This window comes from Erpetoichthys calabaricus, chromosome 15 (genome assembly GCF_900747795.2).
Source record: "Erpetoichthys calabaricus chromosome 15, fErpCal1.3, whole genome shotgun sequence".
Taxonomy (NCBI): Eukaryota; Metazoa; Chordata; class Cladistia; order Polypteriformes; family Polypteridae; genus Erpetoichthys; species Erpetoichthys calabaricus.
In genome coordinates, this window is record NC_041408.2 from 10541156 (window position 1) to 10563699 (window position 22544).

Here is a 22544-nt window from a genome sequence, read left to right on the forward strand (position 1 = left end):
CCAACCACCTAACACTCCTAATTGTCCACATAAAGTTGATGAACCACCTCTAATGAATATCGACAAGTGTAAACTCCCACATTAAAGCTATTTCGATTTAGATAGATAGATATATACTTTATTAATCCCAAGGGGAAATTCACAAGGAATTTCTCAAGGACAAAAACAACAAAAGCAGATTGAAAAGACGAAAACAAATTTCATTGCTTGTGAGATGGACGTCCTGGGCAGAGAGGTCAAAGCGAGACTTCAATTACACTGGAGAAGCCACAATTTAGCTTTTAACACGTTTGGGTGTAGTTTATGGATTTTGGACTGCCGATCCCACAAATTATCTTTAAATTTTCCTTAAATATGTTGTGACGCACGTGAGCCAGTGGGTCACCTTCCAGGTTCGTCTAAAGCAGAGTGAAAAGACGAAAAAAAAAATGTCACTGAGTGTGAGGTGGACGTCCTGGCTGTAGAGGTTGAGGCGAGGTTACACTGTTACACAGGTACACAGGACAACCATGATTCTGCTTTTAACACGTTTGGGTGTATCTTATGGATTTTAGACTTTCTATTCCCAAAAATTACCTTTAAATGTTCCTATAATATGCTGTCATGCATGCACGCTAGAAGGTCACCAAGTAGTACCACCTCCAGGGTGAGAGGGGGCGCTGTAACTAACAGTCATGTCACCTTTTTTCCCTTGCAGCCTCAAGAAACCGCCCCATGAGGGCACTGAAGCAAAGGAAGCCCCACCTCTTCTGCCCCAGAATGCTTCCGGAAATGCAGTGTCTCATTTCGATGGTGGCCAAGGTTGATCAGGCTAACACCCGAGTGGCAAGACTAGGCCAAGGGGATGCGTACGTAACTCCTGGCTGTGGCCAATAGATGGTCATTTCTGGAGGGTGAGACTGAACTGTATGTCTGCCCTTTGCCACCTGGGATCCTGAGCTGTTTCTTCGTGTGGTGGGTATAGTAAGCATGCTCCCCAACCTGACCTGACTGACCGAAGACAGAGCCTGATAACTAGTCGCTCCAGAGACCGTGAGCTGTGGCATGCAGCCTGCCATTGCTAAGCAATCCCGGGGAGAGTGTTAGTAGCTCTATTGCGCCGTCATGGTCTCTGCACCCTGTGATGTTCTTCAGGGAGTAATCAGGACACCCAGTGACCATTTGTCTCTCACTCTCTTTATATCATACCGATCTGACAAATCACCATGAGGCAGTGTGTCCCAAAAGCCATAGCAAAAGGAGCTGTTCAGAGTTCCGTGGAGTGGGTGGGCACAGAGGAGCACCATCTGCCAACCTTAATTAAAGCAGGAACTGGGATGCTGGGGGTGGGAACTGGAAAGGAAATTCGGGACTCCAGAAAGGAAGGACTAGCTCGGGGGTGTGCGCATGTGGTTGCATTTCAGACAACAGTTTTTTGGGAGTCTGCTACACGGGACTTGGAGGCTGCGACACGTGAAGGTCCAGTGGACTGTCAAACCTTTAAAAAGGGAGGCTGGAGGAGGAGTGCACCCCAGAAAGAATAAAAACCACAAAGCGAAGGTGTCTCAACGACAGGAGAATTGTAAATAGTTGTTGTTTTTCTTTATTGATCTCCACAGATGTATGCAGACTACGAAATCCTTAACTGCAACCCAATTAAGGACTAATTTGGCCACATAACCAGGTTACTCATGGAGAATTCTACGTACGCAATTTCTCAGTAACTAATATCCTGGTTTCTCAAACCAGAATAAGGGTATACATGGCATTTTTAAAAAATGTGTTTCTGTGAATAAAATCGCATGTAAACACATTCAATCAGTGCATTTACATGCATATACATAATCGGGTTAAGGTGAATAACAGAGTTTAAGCAGAAACCTGGTTTCACAATAATCCACGTTTACACGTGCAAGTAATTGTCTGGAATTCTCCATTGGCAAACGCTCCAATGTCATTAAACCGCGTAAATCTCTCTATTATAATAAAAAAATCCTGAGACGAGATGTAACTTTTTCAGAGAGATACTTTCACGTCCTGCGACACGAGACTTTGTGCCAAGAGATTTAACCACACCCGGGGCTGGAAATAAAAGACAAAGAGTAGATGACAAAGTAGAACATCGTAAAGAATTCAAAAATGTTGGCACGATGCACATGCAGAGCAGGTTAGAGATAATGGAAGTACTAAAATTCAAAAGTCTCAAAAAAATGACCATAAAGATCACATTAGCGCAAACAAGCAGAAATTTTTACTTGGCGAAATAATGGAACAGCTAAAAGAGATCGAATATATTACTCGGATTTAAACTTTAAGTCGGAGACTTTTAGATCGTCTAATTCGTATTGCCATCAGAGAAATGTAGTGTTTCTTCCCAATGAAGAGGCCTATCCGCGAGAATTAAAAGATTGGTTGTTTGGTGAAAGTGAAATCCCGCGAGAGAACATTTCAAGCCCCGCGAGACGAGACTTTATGTAAACAGATTTTGACAAGTCTTGCCCACATCTAAAATATTTACAACCACACACAGTTCAGTCATTTCTCATTTGTGAGAATGCTATTGTCAGACACAGTTTGTGTAGAGAGAAAGAAACGATATCCACTCACGGGCAGTTATACGTTGCATTGTCATGATGGATTTCCAAATGTGGAATCAAAATTCAATGTGATATTGACGATAAGGTAAAAGCGAAAAGAGATTGAATATACGGACATACAGTGCATCCGGAAAGTATTCACAGTGCATCACTTTTTCCACATTTTCTTATGTTACAGCCTTATTCCAAAATGGAGTAAATTCATTTTTTTCCTCAGAATTCTACACACAACACTCCATAATGACAACGTGAAAAAAGTTTACTTGAGGTTTTTGCAAATTTATTAAAAATATAAAAACTGATAATTCCCATGTACATAAGTATTCACAGCCTTTGCTCAATACTTTGTCGATGCACCTTTGGCAGCAATTACAGCCTCAAGTTTTGTTGAATATGATGCCACAAGCTTGGCACACCTATCCTTGGCCAGTTTCGCCCATTCCTCTTTGCAGCACCTCTCAAGCTCCATCAGGTTGGATGGGAAGCGCCGGTGCACAGCCATTTTAAGATCTCTCCAGAGAAGTTCAATCGGATTCAAGTCTGGGCCACTCAAGGACATTCACAGAGTTGTCCTGAAGCCACTCCTTTGATATCTTGGCTGTGTGCTTAGGGTCGTTGTCCTGCTGAAAGATGAACCGTCACCCAGTCTGAGGTCAAGAGCGCTCTGGAGCAGGTTTTCATCCAGGATGTCTCTGTACATTGCTGCAGTCATCTTTCCCTTTATCCTGACTAGTCTCCCAGTCCCTGCCGCTGAAAAACATCCCCACAGCATGAAGCTGCCACCACCATGCTTCACTGTAGGGATGGTATTGGCCTGGTGATGAGCGGTGCCTGGTTTCCTCCAAACGTGACGCCTGGCATTCACGCCAAAGAGTTCAATTTTGTCTCATCAGACCAGAGAATTTTCTTTCTCATGGTCTGAGAGTCCTTCAGGTCCCTTTTGACAAACTCCAGGAGGGCTGCCATGTGCCTTTTACTAAGGAGTGGCTTCCGTCTGGCCACTCTACCATACAGGCCTGATTGGTGGATTGCTGCAGAGATGGTTGTCCTTCTGGAAGGTTCTCCTCTCTCCACAGAGGACCTCTGGAGCTCTGACAGAGTGACCATCGGGTTCTTGGTCACCTCCATGACTAAGGCCCTTCTCCCCTGATCGCTCAGTTTAGATGGCTGGCCAGCTCTAGGAAGAGTCCTGGTGGTTTCGAACTTCTTCCACTTACGGATGATGGAGGCCACTGTGCTCAATGTGACCTTCAAAGCAGCAGACATTTTTCTGTAACCTTCCCCAGATTTGTGCCTCGAGACAATCCTGTCTCGGAGGTATACAGACAATTCCTTTGACTTCATGCCTGGTTTGTGCTCTGACATGAACTGTCAACTGTGGGACCTTATATAGACAGGTGTGTGCCTTTCCAAATCATGTCCAGTCAACTGAATTTACCACAGGTGGACTCCAATGAAGCTGCAGAAACATCTCAAGGATGATCAGGGGAAACAGGATGCACCTGAGCTCAATTTTGAGCTTCACGGCAAAGGCTGTGAATACTTATGTACATGTGCTTTCTCAATTTTTTTATTTTAAATAAATTTGCAAAAATCTCAAGTAAACTTTTTTCACGTTGTCATTATGGGATGTTGTGTGTAGAATTCTGAGGAAAAAAAGGAATTTAATCCATTTTAGAATAAGGCTGTAACATAACAAAATGTGGAAAAAGTGATGAAGCGCTGTGAATACTTTCCGGATGCACTGTAGGTGATATGACAGAAGTATGTAGATATTGTTTGGATTTAAATTTAAGTTGGAGACTTGTAGATCGTCTAATTCATGTTGCCATCAGGGAAAAGTAGTGTTTCTTCCAAATGAAGAGGCGTATCTGTGAGAATTAAAACATTTGTTGTTTGGTGAAAGTGAAATCCACATAGGTGAGCAGCAGAGACGGAAAGTGGCTGGCACGTAGTGCAGGCCGAGGGGATTGGCGAGTGAAGTGAGCAGGGGACAAAGCCCACTAGTAAGAGTTAAATGTCATCATCAGCCACCGTGAATCAGAAAATCAGCATGACGCCTGTGATGATCTAATGTTTTATAAATACGTTTAGTTAATTTGACGCTTTATTTATTGGTTCCTGTTACAGACTCTTTTCTGTTTGGCTGTGTGATTGTGGCCTGCAAAGGACCGGCATACAGATACGTGTCCATCTTGTCTTACACTCAGTGCTGCTGGGATAATAAAATTGCAGGTAGTTTTACTTCAATAAGAGAAGCATCGTGTTAGGATACTCTTTACGTTAAAAGGTAATCGGACTACGTAACTTTGGTAACGTGTTACTATACTGCTCTGAGTTTAGCACGCTACGTTCAGCTCATCCACATAAATTTAGTGATTTCTGAAATATCGAGACCAATTATTTCAGCCAGGAGAAGGAATATTGCAATTGTCCGAAAATTTGCCTCCATATTTTGTGGGCACTTCTGAAAGCAAATACAAAGCACAGTGGACATGAACAGACTACAAAATCCTTGACAGTAACCTGGTTAAGGGTTTACACAGCCACATAATCGGATTATTCATGGAGAAATCTACCTCTGTTAATCGGGTTTGTCAGGGGCTAGTAACCAGATTTCTCTGATCTGAATAAGGGTTTTGGAAACCAGGTTTGTGTGAATAACCGGGTTATTAAAGTGCATATAAACGCACTCATTGTGTTTGAGTGAATCCTGCAGTGAACTGGCTTCCTGTCCAGGGTCGTTTCCTCCTTCACACCTAATGCTATAAATGCAGGTTCTGAAAGTACTGATGAACAGGAGAGAGGGAGGCATTCGTGGCAAAGCAGTAAATCTTCTGTTATCCTAAACTGAATTTAATGACTGAGTCTTTTTGTTTTATGTAGAGTGTCACGCATGTGTGCGTGAGGATCACCTTCCTGGCTCGGCCGGGGTAAGCAATGCCACTCTGGCGCGAAGAGGGGGCACTCACGCTAACATTCTCTCCTTTTCCACACGCAGCTCTGAGGACCCGTTCAATGAGGCCACAGTGCCCCAGAGCTGGCCTTGCTCTTTCCAGTCTTGTCTCTCTAAAATCAGACGGTCCCAGTGGATGGCATCTGACTTTGGACCCTACAATTCAACTTGGACCGAGCACCTTAGAGGTTTCTGGGAGATATTACTTTATTGGGCTGCATAGCCATCTATTTCAATGTGTTATTCATTTCAATTATTAAACAGGGATCAGCCGGCTGGTGCCCCAACATTTCAAGGCGAGTCTACTCTTCTCTCTCTCTGCCACATGGGCCTTTCTTTACAAGCACTCTGACATACAGTTTTCACTAGCCAGAATGAGGCAAGCTAAGCCTTTTCCTCTGGTGTACCCATCTTCAGTTTCACAAGGCTTTCTCACAAGACTTCATTTTCAATAAATGCGGCATATTAGGCACTTTCCACAATCAAAAGGTCACCTTGTTTTGCTAGTCCTTCCCCCACTCTGCCTTGCCCGCCGGAATACTAGAAAGAAAGAGCACCAATAAAGGCATTCTAGTTGGAAAATGCTTTGTGCCTGCAGACATTTGCGATACTTCTCAGCAAAAAAAAAAAAAAAAAACAACAAAGAGCGACTTGTTTACTGATACCGGTGTGCGTAACAGCAGCGGAGGGTCTCTGTTTTCATGATTCCAGGCCCTGTTCTCCTAGTTCTGCCATCAGAAGCATCTCCTTATTCCACACCGTCAAGTATTTGAATTTCCAGCCTCTGTAAATGATTCTGCAGATTGGGGGCTGGGAATGAGTCAGCTTCCTGAAGGACAACACCCACTTTCTAAAAATCGCAGCCTTCTTCTTGTAATGGAGATGACCCAGCAGACAAATTCCTGGCCTTTTGTTTTCTACATTTTGACTAACACGTTTGTGATTGTGATTTCCTCAATGGTTAACCAACTGCAGTTGATAAGAATTACTGGCGAGGGTGCTAATCAGGGGAATTTAACTACAACCCCAAATCAGAAAAAGTTGGGAACAGTATGGAAAAAAAAAAAACAAAATAAAAAAAAAATAAAAATCAGTGAGTCTTGAATTTAATTTGACTTTTATTTTGTTGCAGACAGTAGGAACCCAAGATATGTCATGTTTTGTCTGATCAGCTTCATTTCATTTGTTAATGTAGTATAGTAGGCAGGACAAGATAGATAGATAGATAGATAATGAAAGACAAGATATAATTAATAAATAGAGGAAAGGCAGTATAAAATTAATACAAATTAATACATAATAGACATATCACAGGCATGATAGACAGATAGATAATGAAAGACAAGATATAATTAATAGAGGAAAGACACTATAAAATTAATAAATTAGTACATAATAGACATATCACAGGCATGATTGATAGATAGATAGATAGATAGATAGATAGATAGATAGATAGATAGATAGATAGATATGAAAGACACTATATAATAGATTTCAATTTAGTGTAGTAATAATAATAATAATAATAATTCATTACATTTATATAGTGCTTTTCTCTGTACTCATAGATAGATAGATAGATAGATAGATAGATAGATAGATAGATAGATAGATAATGAAAGACAAGATATAATTAATAAATAGAGGAAATGCAGTATAAATTAATACAAATGAATACATAATAGACATATCACAGGCATAATAGATAGATAGATAGATAGATAGATAGATAGATAGATAGATAGATAGATAGATAGATAGATAATGAAAGACAAGATATAATTAATAAATAGAGGAAATGCAGTATAAATTAATGCAAATTAATACATAATAGACATATCACAGGCATAATAGATAGATAGATAGATAGATAGATAGATAGATAGATAGATAGATAGATAGATAGATAGATAGATAGATAGATAGATAGATAGATAGATATGAAAGACACTATATAATAGATTTCAATTTAGTGTAGTAGACAGGACTAGATAGATAGATAGATAGATAGATAGATAGATAGATAGATAGATAATGAAAGACAAGATATAATTAATAAATAGAGGAAATGCAATATAAATTAATGCAAATTAATACATAATAGACATATCACAGGCATAATAGATAGATAGATAGATAGATAGATAGATAGATAGATAGATATGAAAGACACTATATAATAGATTTCAATTTAGTGTAGTAGACAGGACTAGATAGATAGATAGATAGATAGATAGATAGATAGATAGATAGATAATGAAAGACAAGATATAATTAATAAATAGAGGAAATGCAGTATAAATTAATGCAAATTAATACATAATAGACGTATCACAGGCATAATAGATTGATATGAAAGACACTATATAATCGGAAGGTTGCCAGTTCGAATCCTGAAAATGCTAAAAGGGACTCTGCTCTGTTGGGCCCTTCAGCAAGGCCCTTAACCTGCAATTGCTGAGTGCTTTGAGTAGTGAGAAAGGCGCTATATAAATGCAAATAATTATTATTATTATTATTATAATAGATTTCAATTTAGTGTAGTAGACAGGACTAGATAGATAGATAGATAGATAGATAATGAAAGACAAGATATAATTAATAAATAGAGGAAATGCAGTATAAATTAATGCAAATTAATACATAATAGACATATCACAGGCATAATAGATAGATAGATAGATAGATAGATAGATAGATAGATAGATAGATAGATAGATTGAAATCTATTATATAGTGTCTTTCATATCTATTTAGTGTAGTAGACAGGACTAGATAGATAGATAGATAGATAGATAGATAGATAGATAGATAGATAGATAGATAGATAGATAGATAGATAGATAGAAAAAAAATGTTTTAATGGAAGAGAAACATAACAGGTTTTGTGATAAAACAGAGCTCAATGACGACCGATGCTGGACAACAGTAAATAACACCAGCATCAAGAATCGTCGCTCATCAATGGCTGATATCACCACATGGCCAAGCTTTGGCAAACCTTTGTCAAGCACTACAATACGGAGTTACATTCAAAAACACCACTTAAAATTTCACTGTGCCAAAATGAAAGCCTTGTGTTAACCATGACGAGAAGCAGCATCGGCTTCTCTGGGCTCAGAGGCATCAGGGATGGACCATCACACAGTGGGAGCAAACATGTATAGTGGTCAGACAAATCAGTGTTCCAGATCCGGAATACTTTGTCTGGACCAACGACGACAAGGACCATCCAGACTGTTACAAGCAACAAGTCCAAAAGAGTGCAGGGTCTGTCATGGTATGGGGTTGTGTCAACACCCCTGGCCAAGATCATTTATACTTCTGTGATTGCAGCACTAATGCAGAGAAGCACACTGAGATTTTAGACAAACATGTGCTGCCTTCAAGGTGACTTCTTTTCCAGGGCCATCCACGCATTTTCCAACAAGACAATGCAAAGCCACATTCTGCACATGGGGTCGCCACTGCCATTAAGGCAAATTAGGCATCTAATCAGATCATAACTGGGGGGAAAAACCCAGCCGCACGGGTTAGCTACCGAACAGTCCATTGGCACATTAATAAGCTTGGTCTTATTGGTGCAAAGTAACCTAGCACACATTACAAAGGCATGGCTGCAGAAGAAGAGGGTCCAGGTACTGGACTGGCCTGCCTGCAGTCCTAATGTGTCCCCAATAGAGAATGTGCAGAGATGTTTGAAACATAAAAAGGTGATGACGACGACCCTGTACTGTACACACCTTAAGACAGGTTTGCAGAAAGAATAGGACAAAATAACACCTAAAAACGCTTCATCGCTTGGTGCCGTCTGTGCCAAAATGTCCTTCAAGTGTTCTGAGAAGGAATGGCGACAAAACAAAGTGCGCAATTGTTTACCAGACCACCTTTTTTGGATTGTGTTGCAGGCCTGAAATGAAGTAATGGTGTTGTCGAAAGCATACTGAGAGAGTATAAAACTGGCCCGGAGGTGAGAAAATAATGACAGAGTTAGAGAAGCAGCCTTTGGAGGAACATGAAAAGACATTACTAACGACGTAGGAGGCACGCCAAGAGTCACCTTCAAAGACGGTAAGTAGAAAACTGGACAGGAGGCAAGAAAGATCCCGTGAAAATAATGACCAAGTCTGAGAAATAGGCTTTACGTGAATGCACTCGAGAGAGGGGGTACCGGTGGAGAGCTGTTAGTAAAGGAGTAGGAGGCATGCTGACAGTCACTTCCAAAGATGGAAACTAGAAAACCGAACAGGAGGCAAGAAAGGTACAGTGAAAATAATGACCCAGTCTAAGAAGCAGGCTTCACAGGAAGGTTCTCGGGAGACAGGGCACTGGTGAAGATTCATTACTAAAGGAGTAGGAGGCATGCCGAGAGTCACCTTCAAAGACGGCAAGTAGAAAACCGGACAGGAACACCATCAATGGAGGCAGCGCCAGTGAAAAGACGTTACTAGAGGCATAGGAGGTACAGTGAGAGAGTCACCTTCAAAAGATGGAAACTATAAAACTGGATAGGAGGCAAGAAAAGTGCCTCGAAAATAGAGTCTGAGATATAGGCATTACGGGAATACACTCGAGAGATGGGGCACCGGTGGAGAGCTGTTAGTAAAGGAGTAGGAGGCATGCTGAGAGTCACTTTCAAAGATGGAAACTATAAAACTGGACAGGAGGCAAGAAAAATAATTACAGAGTCTGAGAAATAGGCTTTATGGGAATGCACTCGAGAGAGGGGCACCAGTGGAGAGATGTTAGTAAAGGAGTAGGAGGAATGCTGAGAGTCATCTTCAAAGATGGAAAGTATAAAACAGGACAGGAGGTGAGAAAGGCATCTTGAAAATAATGACAGAGACTGAGAAGTGGGCATTACTGGAAGGAGAGAACGGGCACTGGTGAGGAGATGTGAGTAAAGGTGCACGCTGAGAGTCACCTTCAACAACGGTAAGTAGAAAACCGGATAGGAACGCACTCAACAGAGGCAGCACCAGTGAAAAAACGTTATGTTAGTAGAGGCATAGGAGGCATACTGAGAGAGTCCTTCAAAGATGGAAACTATAAAACTGAACAGGTGGCAAGAAAGATCCTGTGAAAATAATGACCAAGTCTGAGAAATAGGCTTTACGTGAATGCACTCGAGAGAGGGGGTACCGGTGGTGAGATGCTAGTAAGAGTAGGAGGCATGCTGAGAGTCAACTTCAAAGAATGAAACTAGAAAACCGAACAAGAGGCAAGAAAGGTACAGTGAAAATAATGACCCAGTCTAAGAAGCAGGCTTCACAGGAAGGTTCTCGGGAGACAGGGCACCGGTGAAGAGTCATTACTAAAGGAGTAGGAGGCACGCTGAGAGTCACCTTCGAAGACAGCAAGTAGAAAACTGGACAGGAACGCCCTCAATGGAGGCAGCGCCAGTGAAAAGACATTACTAGAGGCATAGGAGGTACACTGAGAGAGTCACCTTCATAAGATGGAAACTATAAAACTGGATAGGAGGCAAGAAAAGTGCCTCGAAAATAATGACAAAGACTGAGAAGTGGGCTTTATAGGAATGAGCTTGAGAGAGGGGACACTGGTGAAGAGATGTTAGTAAAGGTGCACAAAGAGAGTCACCTTCAAAGACGGTAAGTAAAAAAATGGACAGGAACACACTCAATGGAGGCAGCACTAATGAAAACATGTTAGTAGAGCCATAGGAGGCACAATGAGAGTCACCTTCCAAGATGGAAACTATAAAACCAGACAGTGGGCAGGAAAGGTCCTGTGAAAATAATGACCAAGTCTGAGAAGCAAGCTTTATGGGAAGGATCTCGAGAGAGAGGGCATCGATGAAGAGATGTGAGTAAAGGAGTAGGAGGCATGCTGAGAGTCATCTTCAAAGATGGAAACTATAAAACTGGACAGGAGGCAAGAAAAATAATTACAGAGTCGAGAAATAGGCTTTATGGGAATACACTCAAGAGAGGGGCACCAGTGGAGAGATGTTAGTAAAAGAGTAGGAGGAATGCTGAGAGTCATCTTCAAAGATGGAAAGTATAAAACAGGACAGGAGGTGAGAAAGGCATCTTGAAAATAATGACAGAGACTGAGAAGTGGGCGAGGCAGCACCAGTGGAAAGACGTTGTGTTAGTAGAGGCATAGGAGGCATACTGAGAGAGTCCTTCAAAGATGGAAACTATAAAACTGGACAGAAAGATCCCGTGAAAATAATGACCAAGTCTGAGAAATAGGCTTTATGTGAATGCACTTGAGAGAGGGGGCACTGGTGGAGAGATGCTAGTAAGAGTAGGAGGCATGCTGAGAGTCACTATCAAAGATGGAAAGTATAAAACTGGACAGGAGGTGAGAAAAGTATCTCGAAAATAAATTACAGAGACTGAGAAGTGGGCTTTATAGGAATGAGCTTGAGAGAGGGGACACTAGTGAAGAGATGTTAGCAAAGGTGCACAAAGAGAGTCACCTTCAAAGGTGGTACGTAAAAAAATGGACAGGAACACACTCAACGGAGGCAGCACTAATGAAAACATGTTAGTAGAGGCATAGGAGGCATGCTGAGAGTACTTCAAAGATGGAAACTATAAAACCAGACAGTAGGCAAGAAAAGTACCTCCAAAATAATTACAGAGTCTGAGAAATAGGCTTTATGGGAAGGTTCTCAAGGGAGAGGGAATTGGTAAAAGGGATGTTAGTAAAGGAGTGGGAGGCACACTGAGAGTCACCTTCAAAGATGGAAAGTATAAAACTGGACAGGAAGTGAGAAAGGCATCTCGAACATAATAAGGGAATCTGAGATGCCGGCTTTATTGGAACGAGAGAAGGGGCGCTGATGAAGGGATGTTAGTAAAGGTGCACGCCGAGAGTCACCTTCAAAGATGGTAAGTAGAAAACCAGACAGGAACACACTTGAGAGGCAGCGCCAATGAAGAGACATTCCGACACACATGAATATGGAGGAAAGGAGCGGACGGTACACATAGGACAAGAGATGGCAAATATTTTGAAATGACCCTATCGCCGGTCTTCAACGGGTAGCGTAGCCAGACAGGAAAAAAAAACAAGAGATTTAGTGTTGTATGCAGCTGAGCAGAATTATGAGACTATAGCAAGAACAGAAACCTGGCTAAAACACAGAGATGGGAGTGAGTGTAACATAGATGTCTCCCCATTTTTTAGGAAGATTTAAAGAAAAGGGGGGGGGGGTTGCCATTCAAATAAAGTTTAGACGCATGTCTTCTTCATTTGAATGGTGTGCCACATCTTAGTGAGGACGTCAGGATTCGAAGAAGCTTTAGGGATGAAAGCCTTACTTTAGGAGGGAGCTGTAAGCCCCCAGTGTGGACAGTAGTTGTAATGTGCATCTCATTAATGAGGCTAAGTTCAGAGGGGGATTTTATAGTCAAGGGGGTCTTTAACTATCCAAACATTAACTGAGCTGACCTGACAAGTAGAGGAGTACAACAGCAGGTGTTTGCAGACATATCAGTGACCATTTTGTTTTAATGCATTATGTTAAAGTACCAACAACGGGGGGATGCCAGTCTGGAATTAGTTGCTTGTTATAACTGGGATAGAATTCAAGGTGTGGAGGTAAGTGACCACTAGGGTCAAGCAACCATAACATAATGCAATCCACAGTGTTCTGGCCGAACGATGATGCAAAAACTGAAACTTTTTGGTTTAACTTTAGGAGGGCAAATTTTGAGCTGATGTGGCAAAGTCTAAAAGTGACAAACTGGCATCGACTCTCCTGTAACTGTTTGGAGAGTAAAAGTTTACACAGTCATTATTGTGACGTGTACAGAGTTCACACGTGACAGTCAAGGAGCAGTGCAGAAGACTTAAGACTTGTTTTACATATCATGTAGGTCAATTTGACAACAACATTTGGAAGCAGTAAAAAAACAAAGAAAACTCTGCAGTGGATAAATAAGGAGATCAAACCTGTTACTCCAGAATGGACTGGCATGAAGTCACGGCAAGCAGCATCCCACTCCATTAGAAACTCGGTGATGTCCTCTCTCCATGAGAACATAAGACCACCGCTACCAGCTACGTCACGTAATTCACATTTTTGGGTGGAGTATACCTTTAAAGGTGTTTTGTATTTTTTATTAAAATGTCCAAACTTTTGAAAACTTTTTGCTTCTTGCAATTAATTCATTCTAGTTATTCATTTTGGAGTAACAGGTTGGCAATGCAGTGGTTCTTTTAGTTTTACATAGCAGCGTTTTGAAAAGAAAGGAAAACCACTGAGCTCAGCCCACAATTTTTAATTTCATTGCATTCCGCTATTTATGTTTGCGACTGTCGGTTGTTTTTGTTTTTCAGATCACTGCTAAGATCTGTGGAAAGGAGAATGTTGGTTAGGCCCATGCTAGTCCTGTCCGCCATTAGCAAACAAGCACAGCTTGGAGAGATTGTTACTTTAATTAGAAAACACCACTTCATAGTTCATTAGTAACAATACATTCTTAAAAAATAAAGAGGCCAAAGTGGCTCTTCAAAGCAACGCCATAGGGGAACCATTTGTGTTTCCAAAATGAACAATCCACGTGTCGGTAGGTTCCAAAAACACACTTCATTTATTTAGACCCCTGACTGCTCATGAAAAGACAACAAGAGGTTTGTGAAATTCCAATGGGTTCACAATTTTAAGAGGACATTTGCTACCTACAAAGACAGACCAATTTAATAAGATACGAGGTGTTCTTGATCTGTTAGCATCTTCTTCAAGCTTAAAGAACCAGCTTCATATGCAAAGAACATTTCACAGAAAATAAAAGTCCTTTGTCTAAGAATAACTCTACGAGAAACAACACAGCCAGGTGAAGTGCCATTAAAAAAACAGTATTGGATTTTTATTAGATAGATAGATAGATAGATAGATAGATAGATAGATAGATAGATAGATAGATATAGATAGAGATTTCAAAGTAGTGTAGTAGACAGGACAAGATAGATAGGCACTAAACAATTAATAGAGGAAAGGCACTATAAAATTAATACAAATTAATGCATAATAGACATAAAACTCATCTGTTCAGGAAGGCTTTTAGCTCTACTTGACTTTATTACCCTTCTCTCAGTTTACCTCTCTGTCAAGTTGCTAATGTAACCTGTGTGTGTGTGCGAGACCATCAATTATGTTGTCTGGTTTTTTTTTCCAGAATTCACTGTCTTAATCTTCTTTATTTATTTATCTGGTTTGTACAATGCTATATACTGTATACACTGCCGTTCTTTATTATATTCTGTAAGTGCCTTGAGCATGGGAAAGGCGCTATATAAATAAAATGTATTATTATATGACAGGCATGATAGATAGATAGATAGATAGATAGATAGATAGATAGATAGATAGATAGATAAAGAAAGACAAGATATAATTAATAGAGGAAAGGCATTATAAAATTAATACAAATTAATACATAATAGACATATCACAGGCATGATAGATAGATAGATAGATAGATAGATAGATAGATAGATAGATAGATAGATAGATAGATAAAAAAAAAAATTTTTTTACTAACAACTTACTATTTTCTTCTGGCATGGTTTTGTGTACAACTTGGTCAGCGGTAACTTGTTTAATGACAGTAGATTTAATCCTAGCCTTAAAGACTGAAGAACAGTCGTAGACTACTAAGCACTGTTGTAAGTCGCTCTGGATAAGAGCGTCTGCTAAATGATGTAAATGTCAATGTAAATAGATAGAGATTTCAAAGTAGTGTAGTAGACAGGACAAGATAGATAGATAGGCACTAAACAATTAATAGAGGAAAGGCACTATAAAATTAGATAGATAGATAGATAGATAGATAGATAGATAGATAGATAGATAGATAGATAGATAGATAGATAGATAGGATAGCAAAATTAAATTAATCTCATGTTTTAATGGAGGAGGAACATAACAAGGTTTGTGATAAAACGGAGCCCAATGACAACAGACGCTGGACAACAGTAAATACAACCAAAAAGTTCTATGAAAAAAATCTCACGTTACTCACGTCGCATATGCCAGACATCAAGTCATCCAGTTGTATGCTCATAATGTGTTTTTTCTAAAAAATAGTTAAATAAATAACTCTGGAAAATGAAAGGAGTTGCGCTTTTGAAATTGAAGACCCTCCTCTCCCCCTCATTCATTGCCCAAGAGTTTTGTTTTTCAAGTCCAAAGTGAACCGTGTGAAGGGTCTTTCTGTTATTTTCATTTTCCGGAGGTATTTACTTGCCAGTATTTTACCAGAAGCGCATGCCTTTCGCACATTATAAGCCTTCAGCTGGATGAGCTGCCATGTGAATTATTAGACACGAGGTAACATGACGTTTTTTTCATATTGACAGGCAGTGTGGTGTAGCGTTTCGAGGCTTTGGCCTTCAAAAGCTTAAGGCTGTGGGTTCAAACCCCGCTAGTGTCACTGTGTCACCCTGAGCGAGTCACTTCACCAGCCTGTGCTCCCATTGGAGAAACAAAAAGAAATGCAACCAATTGCATCTCGCTAAATATAAGTAAGTGATAATGTCTGCTGACGGTCACCCTTGGGTCACACACTTTGTTACGTCCTTTCCAGTCACCAGGGGGGGTACACAACATAAAGAAGTTGCGTTCCTTTAAGGCCACCACTCCCTTAAGCTTCTGCTTTGTTTTCTGGGTCGAATTTCTGCGCACTCCTTCTGTACTTGCACTTTAGCGGAGCGCTTGTCACAGCGGTGCACACGAATTGCACCTGAACAGGTAATTCATGGGACGGATCAAAACAGACAGCCTTTAGAATGAAGCAGCACAGCCGTCGGTAAAGAAATGTCCACACTTCTACCATATACAGTTTATAGCTTTTATTTATGTTTTGCAAATTAAAATATAATAAATTAACATTTTCTTCTAAAAAATTGTACAAAAATACTGTCAAACTTTCCTAGAAAGCCTCAACACAGTAGTATTGCCATGTATTGCGTAAACTATAATCAGCACAGTGGTTAAAAACTTTTGAAAACTGAAGAAGGCAGGAAGGAAAATAAAAGAAAAGTGAAACGTTTGCCACTCACTTAGCAACATTCCACGCCATTTTATTGTCAATACATAAAAGTGAGGGGGGAGGGCGATGGGGTGGGATTCGGTTTGGAGACAGCTCAAGTCCCCCCCCCCCCCCCCCCCCATCACCACCATGGGGGTCTGCTTAAACACGTGTTAAAGCCAAAAAACAGGAACAAAAACGATCTCTACACATATATTGATATATGCATACAAGGAGATGGCTACCCTTGGGGTATGGCTTTCACTGCTGGTTCCTAAACTTGATAGGGAATTAAATAAAAAAAAGAGAAAGAAGATGGCACCTGGAATAAAACAAGAGGTGAGAAATCAGGGAAATGCGTCTCACTGTACCTGGTGGCTATCTCACTTGGCCATTAGACAGACAATTTAACAGCACAAATCTCCGATAGCTACTGGATATCATTTACAAGAAGTGACTGGCTAAACAATTACAAGAGTTATTTCCCTAAAAAGCATCATCATCATCATCTGGCCACCCGCGTCATTTTTTTTTTTTTTTTGTTGTATCTTATTATTAACACCTTTATTACAAATGCATCCACTCTGAAAATAAAAAATATAGATTCATCTGACTCAAACATTGCAATGTCTCATTAAAACAGTATATTTATTACGTTGAAAGGCAAAACGATGTACCAGTGGCCGTCTCCTGTCGAACCCCCCCCCCCCCTCTTTTTTTTGTCTTAATTTGTCAGTTGCACACATGATGCATGCAGGAAGCTGGCATCCCTGGCAGTAATTGACTGATGAGTCACGGGTTAAACACATCTTCATTACAGAAAAGAAGAAGAAGTATAGAAGAAGAACGGGTATAATCCTAACCTCTAAATTTTAGAGGTGTGCTGAATAAATAAGAGGAATCAGAAGACTTTTGTTTCTTTCTCTTTTTGTTGTTATTTCTTTTTTCTCTTTTTTAAATCCAAGTCGGTGTCATTTGATACACAGGATTTCATGTTGTGAAAGGAGATACTGAAACTGTAAAGGAATGTGCGTCTCTTTTGTTGTCAGGAGCCTCTCGTATAAAAGAACACACCACGGAGTCCATTCTCGGCTGATTAACAGCTCACTCTGCTGGGCTGCTGTTTGCAAACGAAGTCTGTCATGAAATCAAACTCGTTCTGTCCGAGCCACAGTTCGGGGAGCTCCTTAATCCGGTCCAGTCCCATCTCGATCACCAACGACATCAAGACTTCTTCATCTATAAAATCCGTGTCTATGACGTTGGGGGGCAGCATTGCTGCAGGCACATGGTGCGCCGGGGAAGGCAGGCTGGAGGCGCCGCTGTGCTTTGGGTTGCAGTCTCTGTAAGCTTGCGGCGTCCCGTTCATCTGATGGCTCGCGGGGTGCAAATCCGGCATGTAGTGATGGTGCGCGGGGTGCTGCATGTGGGTGTAGTACTGGGTGTTGAGCTTCTGCAGCTGCATGCTGGCCGCCAGCTGGCCCTGACTGTTAACGGCGGGCCCCACGTACTGCGAACTGTACCTTGCGTTGGGGGGCACGTTGCCGGGGTGACCCCCGTTCATATTCACCCCGCCGGGTCCCAGTCCGTGCCGAATGCCGCCGTTCGAGTTCATATTGGCCCCTCCGTAGTGTAAATGCTCTCCCATTAACCCGTTGTAGGCGTGCTGCTGCTGCTGCTGTTGTTGTTGCTGCTGCTGCGAAAGGTGAGGATTCGTGAACTGCCCCATCGCCATCCTGTGGGCTGGGTGGTGGTGCTGGAGCCCGTTGACCGAATCGGGGAAGCGCCCGTGGTTCGTTGCCATCATGCGGTCTGCCATCCCCCTCCCCTACCTACATGGCAAAAACACACACAAAAGAAAAAAAAAAAAAAACAGCAACAATGTTAAAGGGAAACATCTTGCGGCAGCATGGCACACATGAACACGCACCGTGAACCACCCCCCCCCCCCCCTCCACCGGTACACGTCACTCTCTCTCATAACACTGTCAAAACACACACATATACACACGCAGGCAACCCCACCCGGGACGATGCAAATTCAATTACATCAATAGTGATGGCACTAGTATGGTGCGCCTCATGCTTTGCACGCGCTAGTGCTCGCGGGCATGGCCGCGACCTTCTGCACCCGTGCAGCAGCACCAACCAACTTGGAAGATGGCACTCGAAAGTGGCGTGCGATTCAACTTTGCGGCGCATATCCAGCTCAACTCCCAATAATAATAACACTAATAAGACAAATAATAACAATATCAATCCAGAAACTTAGCGCAGTGCACGGTTGCTGCCTGCTAAAAATTCACTTTGTGCCTTTCCCTGTACAGCGCGCTCTCTTGTTGTAGCAAGCATTGTGGAAGATAATAAAAGAACGGAGACTTACTTGCCTATCTGACCTCCTAAGGGCTTCACTACAGTCAGCACAACGAAGGCGTTAAAGTGCACCGATCCAAAAGTCGACAGACACCGATGATACAAAAGAAAACTGTATTCCAGATCGCAAGAAGAACGAGGGGGGGAAAATGTATAGCCGGAGCAGCAGTAGCAGCTGCAGGAAAAAAAGAAAGAAAGAAACTCCACTCTGACGCCCTCCTTTCCTTCTCGGTTTCTCCTCGTTGAATGATTCGTCGCTCTCTTCTTCTTCTTCTTTTTCTTCTCCTCCTTCTTCGTCGCCTTCTTCTTCTTAACCGCAACACTTACAACCTCGTTCCTGGCCAACAAATAAAAAAAAAGTGTTCAGTGCCCCTTTGGCCACTGCTGATATAGGATAGTAGGGGGGGAGGAGCGAAAGAGAAACCTTGAAACAGAGGACAGAAGACAAAACGCGGAGTCGGGATCGCGCGCGCAGTGGAACTGATCGTCTGTCGCATCTGCAGCTCAGCTGCCCTACTTGCATTTTTAGATCGATCACCGGCGTGATATCGAGCGCACCTTTTTCACGGGGTGGGGAATTGGAAATGGGGGAGGGGAAGGAGGAGAGAGGAGGGGGTGCGTGATTTAAAAAACAAAAAAATGAATATGCAAAAAAACCCATTGTTGAGAATGGGGGGTGAGGACGGATAGGGTAACGGGGGTGGGCGCATTCCGTCACCGCAAAAGGCTGAAATATTCTCTTTAAAACTTGTTTCCATTTGTTGTATGCTATTCGTGAAGAATCGTTCAGTTTCTGCCGATACCGTCCCGTTCGGTGCAATCATTTCACCGTGAAGATTCGTTAAACTGTAAAACGCGGTTCATAAACTCAGAAATAAAAAATTAAACTTTATCATTTTTTTTATGATCTTTGTGTTCAGGTGTGATTCGTAGCCGTTAAATGCTGCACTATTTGAGATTTTTCTTCATGACTTTCTTTGACCTCTATACATACCGCACCCGCCCGTCATTTGTGTTTGTCAGCGAGAAGTAACACTCATGAAGAATGGAAGGACGGACGAGGTGGCGCTACCGGGGTTCAAGTCCTTACTGTTCCCTTTGTGCAGTTTGCATGTTCTCCCTGTGTGTCCAAATATTTTCCAAAGACGTGCAGGTTAGGTGGAATTGGCGTCGGGTGTTTGAGTGCAGAGTGTATTCACCCTGAAAATGGATGGATGGAGGGATTCTACTGACTGGGACCATATGGTATAGTGCTGCTGCCTCACAACAAAGACACTGGGTGCTCGCTGCATGGAGTTGGCAGGCTTCTGTGACTCTTCTCAGAATAAGCAGGTTTGAAAATGGATGGGTGGAAGGATTATACTGACTAGTACTGTATACGCTGCCGTTCTTTACTATATTCTGTAAGTGCCTTGGGCATGGGAAAGGCGCTATATAAATAAAATGTATTATTATTATTATTAATATACACGTTGGCACAGTGATGGTCCTGTTGCCTCATCAAGAAGAGACTGTGGTTCAAGTCCCGGCTGCTCCCTTTGCACAGTTAGCATGTTCTCCCCGTGTCCACTGTATGCACTCTGGTTACTTCCCAAAGACGTGTAGGTTAGACGAATGGTGACTGGTGACTATTTGTTTGTAGAGTGTGTTCAACCCGCAATGGACTGGCACCTTGCCCAGGAATCCAATGCTTGCTCAGAGAGGCTCCAGCTTCCCTGCAATCCTACTCAGGATAAGTGTGTTTGAAAATGAGTGGACGGAAGGGCTATACTGACTAGTAACATACAGGTTGGTGCACTGGTAGTGTTGCTGCCTTGCAACACAGAGATCAGGGTTCAAGTCCCGGCTGATCCCTTTGTTCAGTTTGCATGTTCTCCCTTTGTGCACGTAGATGTGCCCCAAAGACACGCAGGTTAGGTGAACTGGCATTGTGTGTGGAGTGTGTTCACTCTGAAATGGACTGGCACTCCACCCAGGTGCCATCCCTGGAATAGGATAAGCAGGTTTGAAAATGGATGGGTGAAAGGATTATACTGACTAGTAACATAAACGTTGGCACAGTGGTGGTCCTGTTGCCTCATAAAGAAGAGACTGCAGTTCAAGTCACTTTGCACAGTTAGCGTGTTCTCCCCGTGTCCATCGTATGCACTCTGGTTACTTCCCAAAGACGTGTAGGTTAGATGAATGGTGAGTGGTAAGTTTTTGTTTGTAGAGTGTGTTCACCCTGCAATAGAGTGGCACTCCCTCCAGGTGCCATCCTTGGGATAGGCTTCTGCGATCCTGCTTTCAGGTTTGAAAATGGATGAATTATATGGAGTAGCACCATACACGCTGGTGCAGTGGTAGAGCTGCTCCCTCACAAATAAGACACTGAGGTTCAAGTCCCGGGTGCTTGCTGCATGGAGTTGGCATGTTCTCCCTGTGTGCATGTAGGTGTGTGCCAGTTAGGTTCCAAAGGCATGCAAGTTAGGTGAATGGCTGTTGTGTGTCTGTGTGTAGACTGTGCTCACCCTGCAATGGACTGGCACCCTGCCCAGGAATCCAATGCGTGCTCAGAGAGGCTCCAGCTTCCATTGCAATCCTACTCAGGATAAGTGTGTTTGAAAATGAGTGGATGGAAGGGCTATACTGACTAGTAACATACAGGTTGGTGCACTGGTAGTGTTGCTGCCTTGCAACAAAGAGATCAGGGTTCAAGTCCCGGCTGATCCCTTTGTTCAGTTTGCATGTTCTCCCTTTGTGCACGTAGATGTGCTCCAAAGACACGCAGGTTAGGTGAACTGGCATTGTGTGTGGAGTGTGTTCACTCTGAAATGGACTGGCACCCCACCCAGGTGCCATCCCTGGAATAGGATAAGCAGGTTTGAAAATGGATGGGTGGAAGGATTATACTGACTAGTAACATACACGTTGGCACAGTGGTGGTCCTGTTGCCTCACAAAGAAGAGACTGCGGTTCAAGTCCCTTTGCACAGTTAGCATGTTCTCCCCGTGTCCATTGTATGCACTCTGGTTACTTCCCAAAGACGTGTAGGTTAGATGAATGGTGAGTGGTAAGTTTTTGTTTGCAGAGTGTGTTTACCCTGTAATGGACTGGCACCCTGCCCAGGTGCCTTCCCTGGAATAGGCTCCCTTAACTGTGCACAGGATAAGCAGGTTTGAAAATGGTTGGATGGGAGGCTTATACTGATTAGTAACATACAGGCTGGGACAGCGGCAATGCTGCTGCCTCACAATAAAGACCCCGAAGTTCAAGTCCCACATACTTGCAGCATGGAGTTTGCATGTTCTCCCTGTATGTGTATGTGTGTGTGTGTGTTGGGGATGCTGGTTACCTTCAAAAGATATACAAGGTAGTTGAACTGGTGTTGAGTATTTGTGTGTGTTCACCATGTGATGGATTGTTCCTACACTGAGTCTTATTCTTGCTCGGATAGGCTCCAGTCTCCCTGTGGCCCTCAGGATAAGCAGCTTAGGAAATGGAGGGATCAAAGGATTACACTGATGAGTGACATACATGGTGGTGCAGTGGTAGCGCCAAAGAGACCCGGGTTCAAGTCCTGGGTACTCCCGGTGTGGAGACTGAATGTTCTCCCTGTGTGCATGTGGATGTGCTCCCGTTTACTTT

General features: G+C 42.4%; 1 protein-coding gene across 2 annotated transcripts; it reads right to left on the reverse strand.

Moving 5' to 3' along the window:
• Positions 1-16350: 16350 nt before the first annotated feature.
• Positions 16351-19276, reverse strand: cited2 (Cbp/p300-interacting transactivator, with Glu/Asp-rich carboxy-terminal domain, 2). 2 transcript variants are annotated; one of them, XM_028820559.2, is made up of 2 exons: positions 18932-19276; positions 16351-18376 (listed from the first exon to the last, which is right to left on the reverse strand). In XM_028820559.2, exon 2 carries the CDS (start codon positions 18361-18363, stop codon positions 17641-17643), a length of 723 nt encoding a protein of 240 aa, XP_028676392.1. In that variant the 5' UTR covers positions 18364-18376; positions 18932-19276; the 3' UTR covers positions 16351-17640. The 2 variants fall into 2 exon arrangements, with proteins under 2 accessions (XP_028676392.1, XP_028676391.1); XM_028820558.2 differs by having other exon boundaries at positions 18928-19275.
• Between the last annotated feature and the right edge of the window lie 3268 nt (positions 19277-22544).

Bases quoted from the DNA above. Each gene is read 5' to 3' on its own strand.
- cited2 (XM_028820559.2), bottom strand. From the start codon at position 18,363: ATGGCAGACCGCATGATGGCAACGAACCACGGGCGCTTCCCCGATTCG.